General features: G+C 38.0%; 2 protein-coding genes across 2 annotated transcripts in view; one reads left to right on the plus strand and one right to left on the minus strand.

The window, feature by feature from the left end:
* The window catches only part of LOC147872050 (eukaryotic translation initiation factor 4 gamma 3-like), a 43705-nt gene extending 39614 nt beyond the window's left edge, over positions 1 to 4091 (plus strand). Inside the window, exons 14-17 of the mRNA XM_087359278.1 lie at positions 528 to 665; positions 1149 to 1364; positions 1951 to 2027; positions 2623 to 4091. Of these exons, the coding sequence (XP_087215404.1) occupies positions 528 to 665; positions 1149 to 1364; positions 1951 to 2027; positions 2623 to 2983 (792 nt within the window). The 3' untranslated portion in view covers positions 2984 to 4091. The remainder of the gene's footprint in view (positions 1 to 527; positions 666 to 1148; positions 1365 to 1950; positions 2028 to 2622) is intronic.
* Positions 1 to 12749, minus strand: part of LOC147872051 (eukaryotic translation initiation factor 4 gamma 1-like) — a 164880-nt gene that overhangs the window by 19504 nt on the left and 132627 nt on the right. The window lies entirely within an intron of this gene.

The following is a 12749-nucleotide window of genomic DNA, read 5'->3' on the forward strand; positions in this document are numbered from 1 at the left end:
TGGCTGAAAGGAACAGTCCTGCGCTAAGAAACACGTTCACTCTAACTAACTAGGTGGCTTATTGAAACTGAAGGTTCATCACCAAATTAAGGAACAGGCAAAATTGTAGGTCTATATTTTAATCTTGATGCTCTTAAAGATCAGACATTTCGATCTGAGAAGCTGCAAGCATTTCCGGAATTCGTCTCCTCCTAATTTCCTCATCACTTCTTATTGGAACTTTGCCACACTAAAAAATAAACTTTCTGTTTGCTTACTCTTTGATTTTAGAAGCAATGTTTACCTTTCCAAGTGTTTAATTGCATATAATGAGTATGCATTGTAATTATATTTCTCAATAGACATTGGCTTCTCATAACAACAGACTTCTTCTTCGGTGTAGACAAAACGCGGCTGGACGGCGCATGCAGAGCAACTGGCTCTAGGTTTTAATCATCTCTATGAAGGCTTTAAGGAAGTAAAACATGTTTCGCTTTATTTCTGTGTTTGCGTTCTGTCAGGTGATGAGAGGGAACTTGATGTTGCAGGACCTGTTAAAGAAGGCTCGCAGTTTGCTCAACAAACTCACGCCTGACAAGTTCGACAGACTTGTTTCCCAAGTCCAGGATCTGCCAATTGACAGCAGCGATCGCCTGAAGGGCGTCATCGACCTCATATTTGAAAAGGTGAGGCACCGGTCTTTAGCAGCTGATACATTCAGACAGAGACGTCATATTGATAGAAATTCCCTTCTTTTGTAACTTTGCAGCTCAATTTCTTAAATATTGAAGTTATCCTCAGTGTAGTATTGGAGACGCTAGGGGCAAGTGAAAATTATAATTGTTACTGTTCACTATGATAATAATCTTAAAAAGCAGTAAGCTGATTGTTCTCTCTTTAAATTCACCTCCAAGCTTAGAATTTATCTGCTCTCATCTAAAAATGTTTATCTTATGCAAGAAAATTAAGGCTGTCATGAAATGTGTCTTGCATCTGACTGAAATTTTGAGTTTCTCAGGTTTAAGGGATAAAGATTTACTTTTGTTGAAGCTTCATTTAGGTGGCCATTATTTCATAAATTTAGTTGATGTAACGTATGCTCAACAGAGTTGTTTTTCATAAATATAACATGAGAGCAAAGTGATAATGTTGTGTGTTTTTATGTGCAGGCTGTTGATGAACCAAAGTTCACAGAGATTTATGCACGAATGTGCAAGGTTCTCTCCGGCATAAAAGTTCCGGCAGAGCGTGGGAACAATGGCGAACCAGAGGTCACCTTCAGGAAGTTGCTGCTAGGTCGATGCCGGGCAGAATTTGAAAAGAATCCTCAAGCAGAAATAAATCTAGAAGCCACACAGAAAGAGATTGAGGAAACAGCAGACCCAGTAAGTGCTTCTCTAATGTCTTTGTCTACGGTCATATGTTACTACGCGTCTGTCCACAGATTGGGAATAGCTCCGTCTGCTTGATCGAATGGAATAGTTGTCTCCTCCCGTTTTGCTTGAAGATGAATATCTATCATTTGAAAAATTATTATTCAATATGTTGCTCAGGTTTTAAGACTTCTTGAAAGACAAGAAAGAGACATAATTGATAAAGACTGAATGTAGAATGCACATAAACTTAATTTAAATTATTATGATATAAATGGTACCTCAAGATGAAAAAACATTTTCCTAACTTCTTAGGTTAGTTTAACTTCCTATAATGAGCACTTAATGTACTCATTTTTTTCCAAATGTTGTAAACTCTCATAATAATGGACTCCTGCTGCACTTGACATTTCTCATTAGCTCATGACGTTCTTTTGGGGGCGTAAAGGCAGGGGGCTTCTTGACCGGCCGAGTATCGTGGACACAAACTTTAAAATGCAAACTTACATATGTTGAAAGCTGTGCATTAAAGAAGGGCTCTTACAAGATACCATCAAAAAAGGCGATTTCTAATCTTCTCTACTTATTTTTTCTGCAGGCAAAGAAAAACGAACTACAGCAGAGTTTTGACGAGGAACTGCGAAGGGTACAAATGAAATCAATAGGAAACATCAGGTAACTTACATTTTTCTTTGTGATTTTGAAGCTCTACATTTGATTCATCAGTGACTCTGAAAGTAGTGAACTTAAGAGTTGTGAATTAGGACAAGACACTGAGAGGAAATTTGAAATGTTAATGGGTTCTTGCCCTCCAGTATGCAAGTATTCCACAAAATCCAGGACCAATTTCTAAATGTGCTCCATAATGCTGCTGCTTACATGATCACACACTATCATATTTTTTCTTCTTGGTATTTGCATCGTGAAATGGCACTGATGGCTTACCTCCATACAGAATCAAATGCAAATTACATAAAAATAATTATTTAATTTGAAATTTTCAATATTCTGTCTCAGCTGTTTTATATTTATAAACAGATACAGATTTTTACAGGACCACGTACAGAAATATTATATTTCACCTCAAAAATATATATCACACACAAGACACTGATTAAATTCCATCTATTTAAACAAAAGTTCTCATTATTTTAAGGCACAAATCTTTCTGTACCTTGTAGAGGCAAAGAACCTCGTTTCTCTTCTGTTCTTTGGACTTTTACTATTGTCTTAACTCAACCCAAGTGATATATTCTTCACTATGTTACAGGTTTATTGGCGAGCTGCATAAAGCAGATATGCTCGCCACAAGCACCATGCAGCATTGCATTAAACGTCTCCTTACCAAAGAAGACGAACATTCCTTGGAGTGCCTCTGCACTCTTCTGATGACGGTCGGCAAGGATTTGGAGAGCAAGAGCCAAGTATGTTTGTTTTCATTTTTTAATACTTTTAGTTTTAATTTGCAGTTCTCCTACCGTGTAATTTATTGCCTTCCTTTGGGCTCTATGATGACCACAGGTTTATACGGAAGGTACAATGCAAAAAGCAGTAAGTGTGTCCCTTTGATCTCACTGACTTTCTGGCTTCCATTTTGTAACATGTTATACATTCTTTGCACAAAATCATAGCGAGAAGGCATTATGGGCTGGTCGCACCTTCTCGTCCATCTGTCTTTCCAGTCCATTCAATTCGAGAACCAATGGACAGACTAGGATGAAATTTGATATGGAGTTTGTGGTATTCTGCACGACCTCGCATAATCCTATTTTGAATATCCTCCTAGGTAGAAAGTCAGGTGCTGCAATCTGGTGGCCAAATTGGGAACTGTCACAGAAGGTGGATTCGATGGTTGAAAGTGCACATTGTAAAGAACGCGTGAGGATGTTGCATCTATTCTGATATGAAATACCTTTCTGAGCTCGCTGACAATATTCTGAATAGTGTTTCTGTGTGATAAATGATCACCGTGACATGTTCTTCTGAAATTCTTCATACTCTCCTACACTCTTACATGTTTCATATAAAGACGCCTCATGCCGTGACTTCAACTTGTCCCCGTCTAGTGCGACGGGAATCTTGCTCAGTATTTTGTTACACTTTTACGTTTCCTCTCATCACCTCTGCTGAATCATGTCAGAATTCACTCAGTCCTGACAGGACAAAGCAGGAATCTGATCGAAGGGTCATGTCTAGGCTCAGCCACCAAAAATCTCGGTTTATACCTTTGTTTAGATGAGACACATACTTACGTTTTGTTCGAGACAGCAACCTTCAGCTCTCAATTTAAATTTACACGCGCCTTCCCACACAGCAAGTTCTATGTGAACTACATGAGTAGTGGCAGAATTTTCTAGTTTTATGTGTAGGCTTATAAGCGTAAGAAGTTAATTATGCCCATGAAATGTGACTTTAAATTTTTGTTTTCTTGCAGGATCTGTCTGAGTTCCTTCATACGATGAAGGAACTAACAAATAAGAAGGCGATGCTCTCTAGCAGAATAAAGTTTAAGATCGACTACGTCATCGACCTGAAGCAAAGCAACTGGGCTCCAAGGAATGGACGTTAGATGAGATTTTTTAAATAAATAAATTATTTAGTTTTTTTATTAAATACTTCAGTATTTAAATAGTAAAATAGTTTAGTTCTTTGTAAAATAGTTCAATTGTTTATTTTTTGTTAAATAGTTTAGTATTTAAATAGTTAGACTGTTCATTTTTTTTTGTTAAATATCTGAATTGTTCACATTTGTTAAATAAATAAATAATTTAGTTTTTTTGTTAAATACTTCAGTATTTAAATAGTGAAATAGTTTAGTTCTTTGTAAAATAGTTCAATTGTTTATTTTTTGTTAAATAGTTAAATTATTTAATGTTTTCTGAATTGTTTCTAATTAATATATTTAAGAATATTAAATAAAAAACATGTTCATAAACTTTCCTGTTATTATTTTAGCAAAGTAATATTTCAACGAACTTGTCGCCCTCATTGCACTAGTGGTTAATGTCGTCGCCACTGGACCCAAGGTACGCGAGTTCAAACACTGCTGAGGTTGATGGAATTTTAAGGGGTGATAAAAATCCATAGAACAACTTCCTTCGGGAGGGAACTAAAGCCAGCGGTCCCATGCCGTAGATTTATGGCACAAAAAACAATGAACGAGATGTTTCCCTGGCCATTTCTCACACAAGTCTCTCCTGATTCCTATTAGATGGCTATAGCAGACAAAGATAAGGATTGAGTAGAAATTGTGCAGAGGCAGTGGGCTGGTCGCTCACTACTGACAAATGCACACTTCGAAAAGACCAGGAAGACAGAATATCCTATCTGCATTACTATCGAAGAAGCAGTGCAGATATATAAAACTATACACGGACTGAAAGATGACTCTACCGAGTACGAAGCACCATTAAACAAGAAGGAATGGTCTCATCCAGCGGAAAGAATAACTCTTGATGAAGTGAAAGACTTCAATAAATACACTGTGGAAATCTATATAGATGGAAGTAAACACCAGGGAAAGGTGAGTGCTGCCGCTGTTATCTTCAAAAATGGAGAACTAATTCATAGCTTAAAAACCAAGTTACCCGATCACTGCTCAAACAATCAAGCTGAGCAGATCGGAATTCTAGAGGCCTTGGATGCAGTAACAACTTTAAGGGAAATCAGCATTGAGGAAAGAATAGTAGCGGTGTACACAGATAGTCCAGTTTCTCTCGATCTACTAAAAAACAACTTCAAACATGGCTTTGTAATATCTGAGATAAGAAATAGATTAAGGAATCTCAAAGATCAAAATTGGACTATTTATTTTGGGTGGATCAAAGCACACATCAGAATTTTCGGTAATGAAATAGCAGACAGATTAGCAAAGGCAGCAGCAGAAGATGGTGGAAATGTAGTACATGAAAAGAAGCCTAAAAGTACAATTATTAAAGAAACAAAGGAAGAAGGGATTATAAAATGGCAAAATGAGTGGAGCGCCACCAATAAAGGAGCAGCGTGCAAGAAATTATTCCCGTCAGTGTGACAAAGAATGAAGCTAAATATTGAAATAATTCCTGAACTGGCAGCAATGACGACTGGACATGGCAAAAACAAATCATATCTACACAGGTTTGGAATCATTGACGATCCAACATGCTCATGCCTGAAAGCAGCACAAACAGTGGATCACCTCATCTATGACTGCGAAAAACTACAACAACCAAGGCGTAATTTAATAGATGCAATAGTCAAGAATGGTGGCACATGGCCAGTGTTGCATGAAGTAATTGTTCAGGAATGTTTAGGTCATTTTAATAAATTCATTAAATCCATTGATTATAATACAGTTTTGCATAGGAACATAGGTGCAAACGGTGGCAATGGATCATGATATTAGAGTTGTGTAATCTGTTAACGTGCTATATATTAATGCATGTAATATTGCAATCTTGTAATGGGGCATGCTGAATAAATGTAAATAAAAAAAGACAGAATACTTTAACTTGGTATCGCAAATACACGAGTGTGTGTACTGAAATATTTAGCAATAATATTCTGGTGTAAGGAAACATTTTTTATTTCAACATTCTCAAGATAACAGATGATCGCTGCTACTTGCACTACATGACTGAAACTCTGAATACATGCTCTTGTTGGAGATCCAAAACAACCCGAAAGGATCAAAATATTCATCACTTTTCGCTTATGTAAGACATGTTTAATTTGGCCCACAGTTTAACAACGCACTCCTCTGCATCTGTCTTATTACCAGTCATATTTCGTTCAATGTAGGTTTTGAGGTTATGACGATGCAAGCAATTTTTACTTTTTATTTTATCATACAGGTACGAAAACCTAGCTCTGTTCTGCTAACTTCTCACTGGAGTCGGCTTGCATGTTTATAAATATAAACAATTAGTCCTCTTTAATGACCGAAATAAAATAATGATTATCTGGCTTGCCACTTTGAAACGCAAGATCTAAAGTCACAACACTAATAAATATTTCACTTACGCTTACAGCATCATCATGGTACTACAGACTAATTATTCCGTGCTGACATCAAAGACACAAGTTATTTGAATACGCAAAATCAAATTAAGACTGCATAATAGTCACCTCATTTAAAAGACGCATCCAATGTTTGATAGAGATTTATTTAACGTGTTTTATTCACGGCACTCCCAGTATCGAAGAACATATACTCATAGCTGAGTAGGTAGCACACACAAAGCACGTTAACTTTGTTAATTGAAGTATCATTACGCAACTCTCTAACACATAAACGGAACAGACCTAGTGACACCTACAAACACAATCTGCTTTAAAAATAAAGAATTCAGAGTTCTACAGTGTAAACAGCGATTATTTACTTCAAAAACATTAACCCTTGTAATGGCTGAGTTGTCTTCTTTGATTTACCACTGAATGTTCAAATATTATTTAGGCGACTTTAAGCTAAAAAAATTGAGTATCTTATTGATGCTGATGTGGCTACAAAACAATCGCACGAGAAAAATGCAAATGAAAATATTAAAATATTGGGAACATAAGAAACGTATAAGAAAAAGAAAGGTCTTTACCATTCTTTTAAATAAAAAGATGGTTGACCTCAACAGGAACTGAAGAAGAAGTGAATTGTACCAAAATCACCCACAAACTGCAATTTTCATAAACACAACTGCAGTGACGGTGGAAGACCATTTGAAGTTTGTGGAAACTAGATAAAAATGTTATTCAATGTTTTTTTAGAAAAACTATTGTCAAGAAGAAAATTCATGGAGAAACTAAAAACATTAAAATATGGGAGACATTACCAACCTATATAAAACCCTGAGAGTGAATATAAGGAACACAATATGTACACTGGGAACTTTTGTTTTGCAATATCATTTTTACCCATGGTTAACAGCTTGCAACAATCTGAGAGAAACTGATTTGCTGGCCATAATTGATCTTCCAAAAATGTTGAAATGTTTTGGATTTCGGGGGCCTTTAACAAACTTATGACTTACATGCTTCACGAAAAGAAAAGAAAAACACGAATCTTACGCCAAACATGTACAGTACACGCAGGTCATTCTTTATTTAAATCTCCAAAGAAATTATGAGCTTCTGGAGATCCAACTTACATTTAGTAGTTCAGAATATAATAAAGGAGTTTATAAAAATTAAGAAATATTGAAATGGGTGACATGACTTGTCTGCTGCCAGTTCAAGAACTACCATTTAGAGGTCAAGAATTATCTGAGTTGCCCCTTGACAGAAGTAATTGTAAAGAATATTTCGAACATTATGAACCTCTGCTGAATGACCTTTTGCTAAGGCACATCTCTGGCCATTGAAAATAATTTGTTAAAAGCCCTCCATGAAGTGTTGCTAGTTGACATTTCAAGACAAATTCAAGAACCACCTAATATTGGATGAAACTTCTGATTTTCATTTTGTCATGAGGTACATTCAAGATAGTAACAGGTCTTTCTGCTCAAACCCTTTCTCTCTGTGTTCGCAAATTCTTACATTTTGGTTCATACATTACAGACAGGTCTGGGTATAGATTTTATTCACAAAATAAGAGAAATTCAAAGTCACGTGCAAAATGAACATGACACACTTCTCAATTTTCTAACAAAAACCAGGGAAATGAAGAAGGCAAAACCTGACACAGAAAATTCTGCAGAAGAGAAGTACAGAAAACTTTTCTACAAAATTACTGCTACTACATAAGTGAGAAATTTTACATACATAACTTTAAGGCTGCCTTTCCTGAACAGCATACACAAAAACTGCCCGTGTATTTTTTACATTCTATTCTTCATGAAAACCTTGACACTAACAGTAGTCTGAGCTATTGATATTGCTGTCATTCCAGCGCATGGTGCATGACGGCACAATCCTTGTGTTTTGAGTCACTAAATTCAGTAACCGATACTGAGACGAGAACAAAAATATGATCTGAGACTGTTGAAACCATAAGTATTGCAACTGTGTTTGTCGGCATAACTGTAAGTGGTTACACAGGCGGTTGAAATTAACGGATAATGAAAAATATTAAGAACTGATGATTTCAACAGAATAAAACTAATGAAAAGACACAGACATTTTTAAGATAACTGGAACTGAAACAAATGAGAGGCCTCTGAAACAACCAAGATGTTCTTGGAAGGACATCAGACACAGTATGGAAGAGACTGGAATAATGTTTACATATTTCTGAATGTGAGATTACAGACTGCAGTGCACTTTTATGCAACACTACAAAGGTGAAATGATGTACAGAAATTAGAGGAACAGAGTTTAAGTATGTGAAATTTGAGGTTCTAACAGCATTTTGAATATGTTGATGCCAGAAAATGCTGTGAGAACTTGTAGGGAGACATAAGTTCCTATGAAGCATTTACTCCCACCATTGTCAGGGCTGATGATGTAGGCAGTAGTTTCTCTTAAGTGTAAGCAGTTACATGGCTTAACACTCTAGAATACCAACATCCACACGGAGTTCCACTGTCAGGACACACATGAAATTGTAGAAATATTGGTTAACGGATGACGTGAGTATCTCACCTGGTCTTTGAGTGGTGGAGCATGAGGTTAAACGTTTGGGTGTAGAAGCAAATGGGTCACTTGATTCTTGCACCATTCAATTCTTATTCTGTTCACAAAAAGAAGAAAAACAAAATAACACCAGCAGTCAGTTCCATGCAACAGTTTGTTCAACAAACACATTCACACTTCTTATGGAGTGTTCTCACTACGATAACTCAACTCAAGATTGAAGCAACTGTTCATGAACTTGGCACTTCACATTCAACTGAAATATCCACCTCTTTCAGGTTGTGTTACAACCTGCTGTTAAGTCGTGCAACTACAGTCTTTTCTGACTCACTGCTACTCACACCTGAGGCCATTTCACTTGCTTCAGTAGGAAAAGTCGATCTGGAATATAATTTAATGATGAACTCAGCAACCAAGAGTTGGTTCTGTGAGACTACCAGGAAGTTTCAAGTCCGGTGTGACCTGGTTTGGTTCAGTTTCAATTGCTTCAGAGCGAACACTCCCCAGATACTAAACACCAATCACAACTGACTTTCAAGAAAGAAAATGGAACACAAGAATCTAACAAAATATACGTGGCAATACAGAAGTTCCCTGGTCTTTTCTTCACTCCCTTAGTTCACTGTAGTTTTTGACAACACTTAATAAGACTTTGGGTAAACTGCTCAACTTCTTCCTGGCTGCTTTCGAACTGCGAGCTCTCCCAGTGAGGGAGGGTTTGCAGAATTACATTTATCAGTGCACTAGTGTGACCCTCCACATGGCTGGTTAATATTTCTGTTATGGGCACTGTCAAATGATTACTGCAACAATTTTATAGGATTAAGGTAGAACACGAGTCAGGAAACCAGGAACTGGCCCATTATCACAGAATACCACTGTAGTCAACACAGAACTAGAACATCGGTACACCGCTGATGATCACAACACACACTGGGCCAGCGGAACAACAGCATACAAGCAAACACTAAACATATATTACAATAAGAAATAATAAATGGCCACCCCATAATAATAAATGTTTAATGCTCCATGTAAAGCTGGTCCCAAGTTTACTTTTAGCATTATAAGGGAGAAACACCAGAACCACATTTCACACGGGAACAATAGATTTTATACAATCCACAGACCATCCCATATTTTAAATTATTGATTTTAATTCTGTATCGTTTTTATTCTAATACTGCAACGTTCTGCATTACTGTTATTATCGTGAAGGGAAGCAACTGCCTGTCTGGAAATGCGTCCCATAGAAACCTGATCTTACAGCCCACAAATAATGCGAAGCAACGGACACAATTAATCTAGTGTCTGAGTGAACGAAATATCTCTGAGAAGAGTGTTCTGTGTCATTTTGCCCACCATAAATCCTACATGGACTGTCTTGGGTTTCAACCCGGGCTCCCACATTGAGAACTCGGCAACTAACCACATGAGCTGTGGACTTTTTCTAAGGTCAGTTGATGAATATAGCCTGCCATGATGGAATTATACTTTTGGGAATAAATTCAAGGTTGCAAATACGACCTAAGTGTGTCTTTAATCTTAATCTAAAATGTAATGTAATATTATGCATGATCTTGAGCTTTCATGGCGACTGTGTACAATAAAATCCTTTCGGGCTATCAGCCGCATCAACTGGTTAAAACATGAGGAGACTGTTTCGAGGTCCATCTCTGTCCTCATCCTCAGGGTAATGAACTGTTTGGGGCTCTCAGCAGGTATATATATGACACGGTTGAGAGCCCCAACCACTTCATTACCCTGAGGATGAGGACAGATGTGGACCTCGAAACGTTGTTCTCCTCATGTTTTAACCAGTTGATGCGGCTGATAGCCCGAAAGGATTTTATTGTACACAGTCGCCATGAAAGCTCAAGATCATACATTAAATACCGTTTCAAGATTAAACATCGTAATTCTAGGCAAAACTTGCACTGATTACACGGCCACAGGAATCTGGGAGTCTAAAATGTCAAATTTCGTAAACTGGGAGTAAAGTAGATCGTAATGCTAATTCACTTTATTGATAGAGCTACCAAAACCGGCTGAACTTCTTTATTGCCCCGAGAGATGGCTCAGCGAGTATGAACCCCGCTCACCTCGACAACTAACGCTCATAGTACCAAGACTACTCCATAGAGTGCATCCGCTACCGCAAAATAATATTGATTTTATTTTGGCCTGCGTGAAAGAACGCTGTATAGAACACAGATTTTAAGATCACGAATGAAATGAGGCAGTGAAATTTATTTTACCCATTACTTTTACGAGCTGCATACGAACCTGTCCCTCTGATCCAGTCACCAAATCAGCCAACATTTCTTCATTAAATCTGGCGTGAACAGAGTGCACTGGAAGCCTTTTTAAGGAGTAATTAGATTTGTGTCAGCCCAGCGGAATTCGGCATAGAATTCACAATATTCTTTATTAAAATTTCTAAAAAAAGGAGATTCTGGAACGAACTGTGGATTAATATAAGCCACAAAATACAACTATAAAATTGTCAAGTCCAAATTGTAGGCATATATGAAAAATATAATACCCACCTATCATATTAGCCAACATAGACATATGCTTATTTTGCATGGATCGCGTTAAAGAGCAAATGAGCATAAGAACAAGTCATTTGTTTTTTATCTTTGAGTGCGCTTAGTCCAGCTGAGGTCGTTGCAAATATTCCGTCCCAGTCAGAGGCCACGCCCAACATTTCGGAACAATTTATTATTCTCACGGCCTGGAATTGTTAGCCCCGCGACAACCCACATGTCGGAGTATCACCCCTTGTCGGCTGCCCGCGAATTCTTGTTCGAAACACTCCGTATCTGGCGGCCATAGTCGATCGTGATTCTGGTTTTCTGTGGACTACAGGGCGAAGTTCCCGCCCTCTCTGCGGCCAGTCTGTTTCTGGGGCTCAGCTAGCCTCGTATTCCCTGACCACCGAGGGTAAAGCAGGCCGCAGCGTGAAGAAGACTCTTGAGCACAGGAACAATTATCGCATCAACGAATTATCTGAGGCAGAATCGGAGTCAACGCCAGAAAATTCTCTAACTTAACGAAAGTAAAACCACGAAGTACTCAAGACAAAGCTGAGAGGTTATCCAAGCGATATTCAGTTCGAATCTCGTACATCGACACAATCCCCACCTTCTCGAAGGCAAATTCCTCAGCAGTTCCTCAAATCCGTTTACACATTCGCCCTGTCCCATTCACAATTCATAACAAACTTTGCATCCGCCATTCGAAGCCGCCTGTGAGATTAAAGAAACTCTGTGGCACCAAAATCTAAAAGAAGAAATCGATCCAATTCCTGCCCCCCCTTAAAACACGCCCAAAATATCGGCTTTATCCAATCGCATTAAACTAACATGTTGGCACCGGCTAACCCCAGCTTCCTGGTTCTTCTCAGTTACTTTAAAGCAAGCACAGAATGTACTCTCGCGATTTATCATTCACAACCATCCTGTCATATTTAATTAATGGATACGCAACATTATCAGTTGATAGAGCGTTGAAGGAACAAGAATGAAACACCATCTTCTCAGTCATGGTGAACGCCTTCTAACTGGTTTACCCATCAAACTACGTGTATCTCAGCCCTCAAAACAGTGAAGGAGGCCGTGGGGGTAAAAACTTCGAAGTCCTCCCTCTGTAGGCCTCATCTCCGCCTGGACCAGCTTAATTTCTCGATTTCGCACGCACAGTTCACGCTGAGGCTAAAAATCCAATTGTCGGCAGTTGGTAGTCAGTCCAGTGCTTTAAAAACATTCGTGTGCACAAGAACTTGTCAATGGGGCGCATTTTCATACACCTTTTATTCTCATCCACCAAACTACGTGCTTTATTCATCCGCCG

The sequence above is a fragment of the Zootermopsis nevadensis genome, unplaced genomic scaffold, assembly GCF_977971745.1.
Source record: "Zootermopsis nevadensis isolate Lab colony 2312 unplaced genomic scaffold, Znev_1.0 Znev_ptg000031l, whole genome shotgun sequence".
NCBI lineage: Eukaryota > Metazoa > Arthropoda > Insecta > Blattodea > Termopsidae > Zootermopsis > Zootermopsis nevadensis.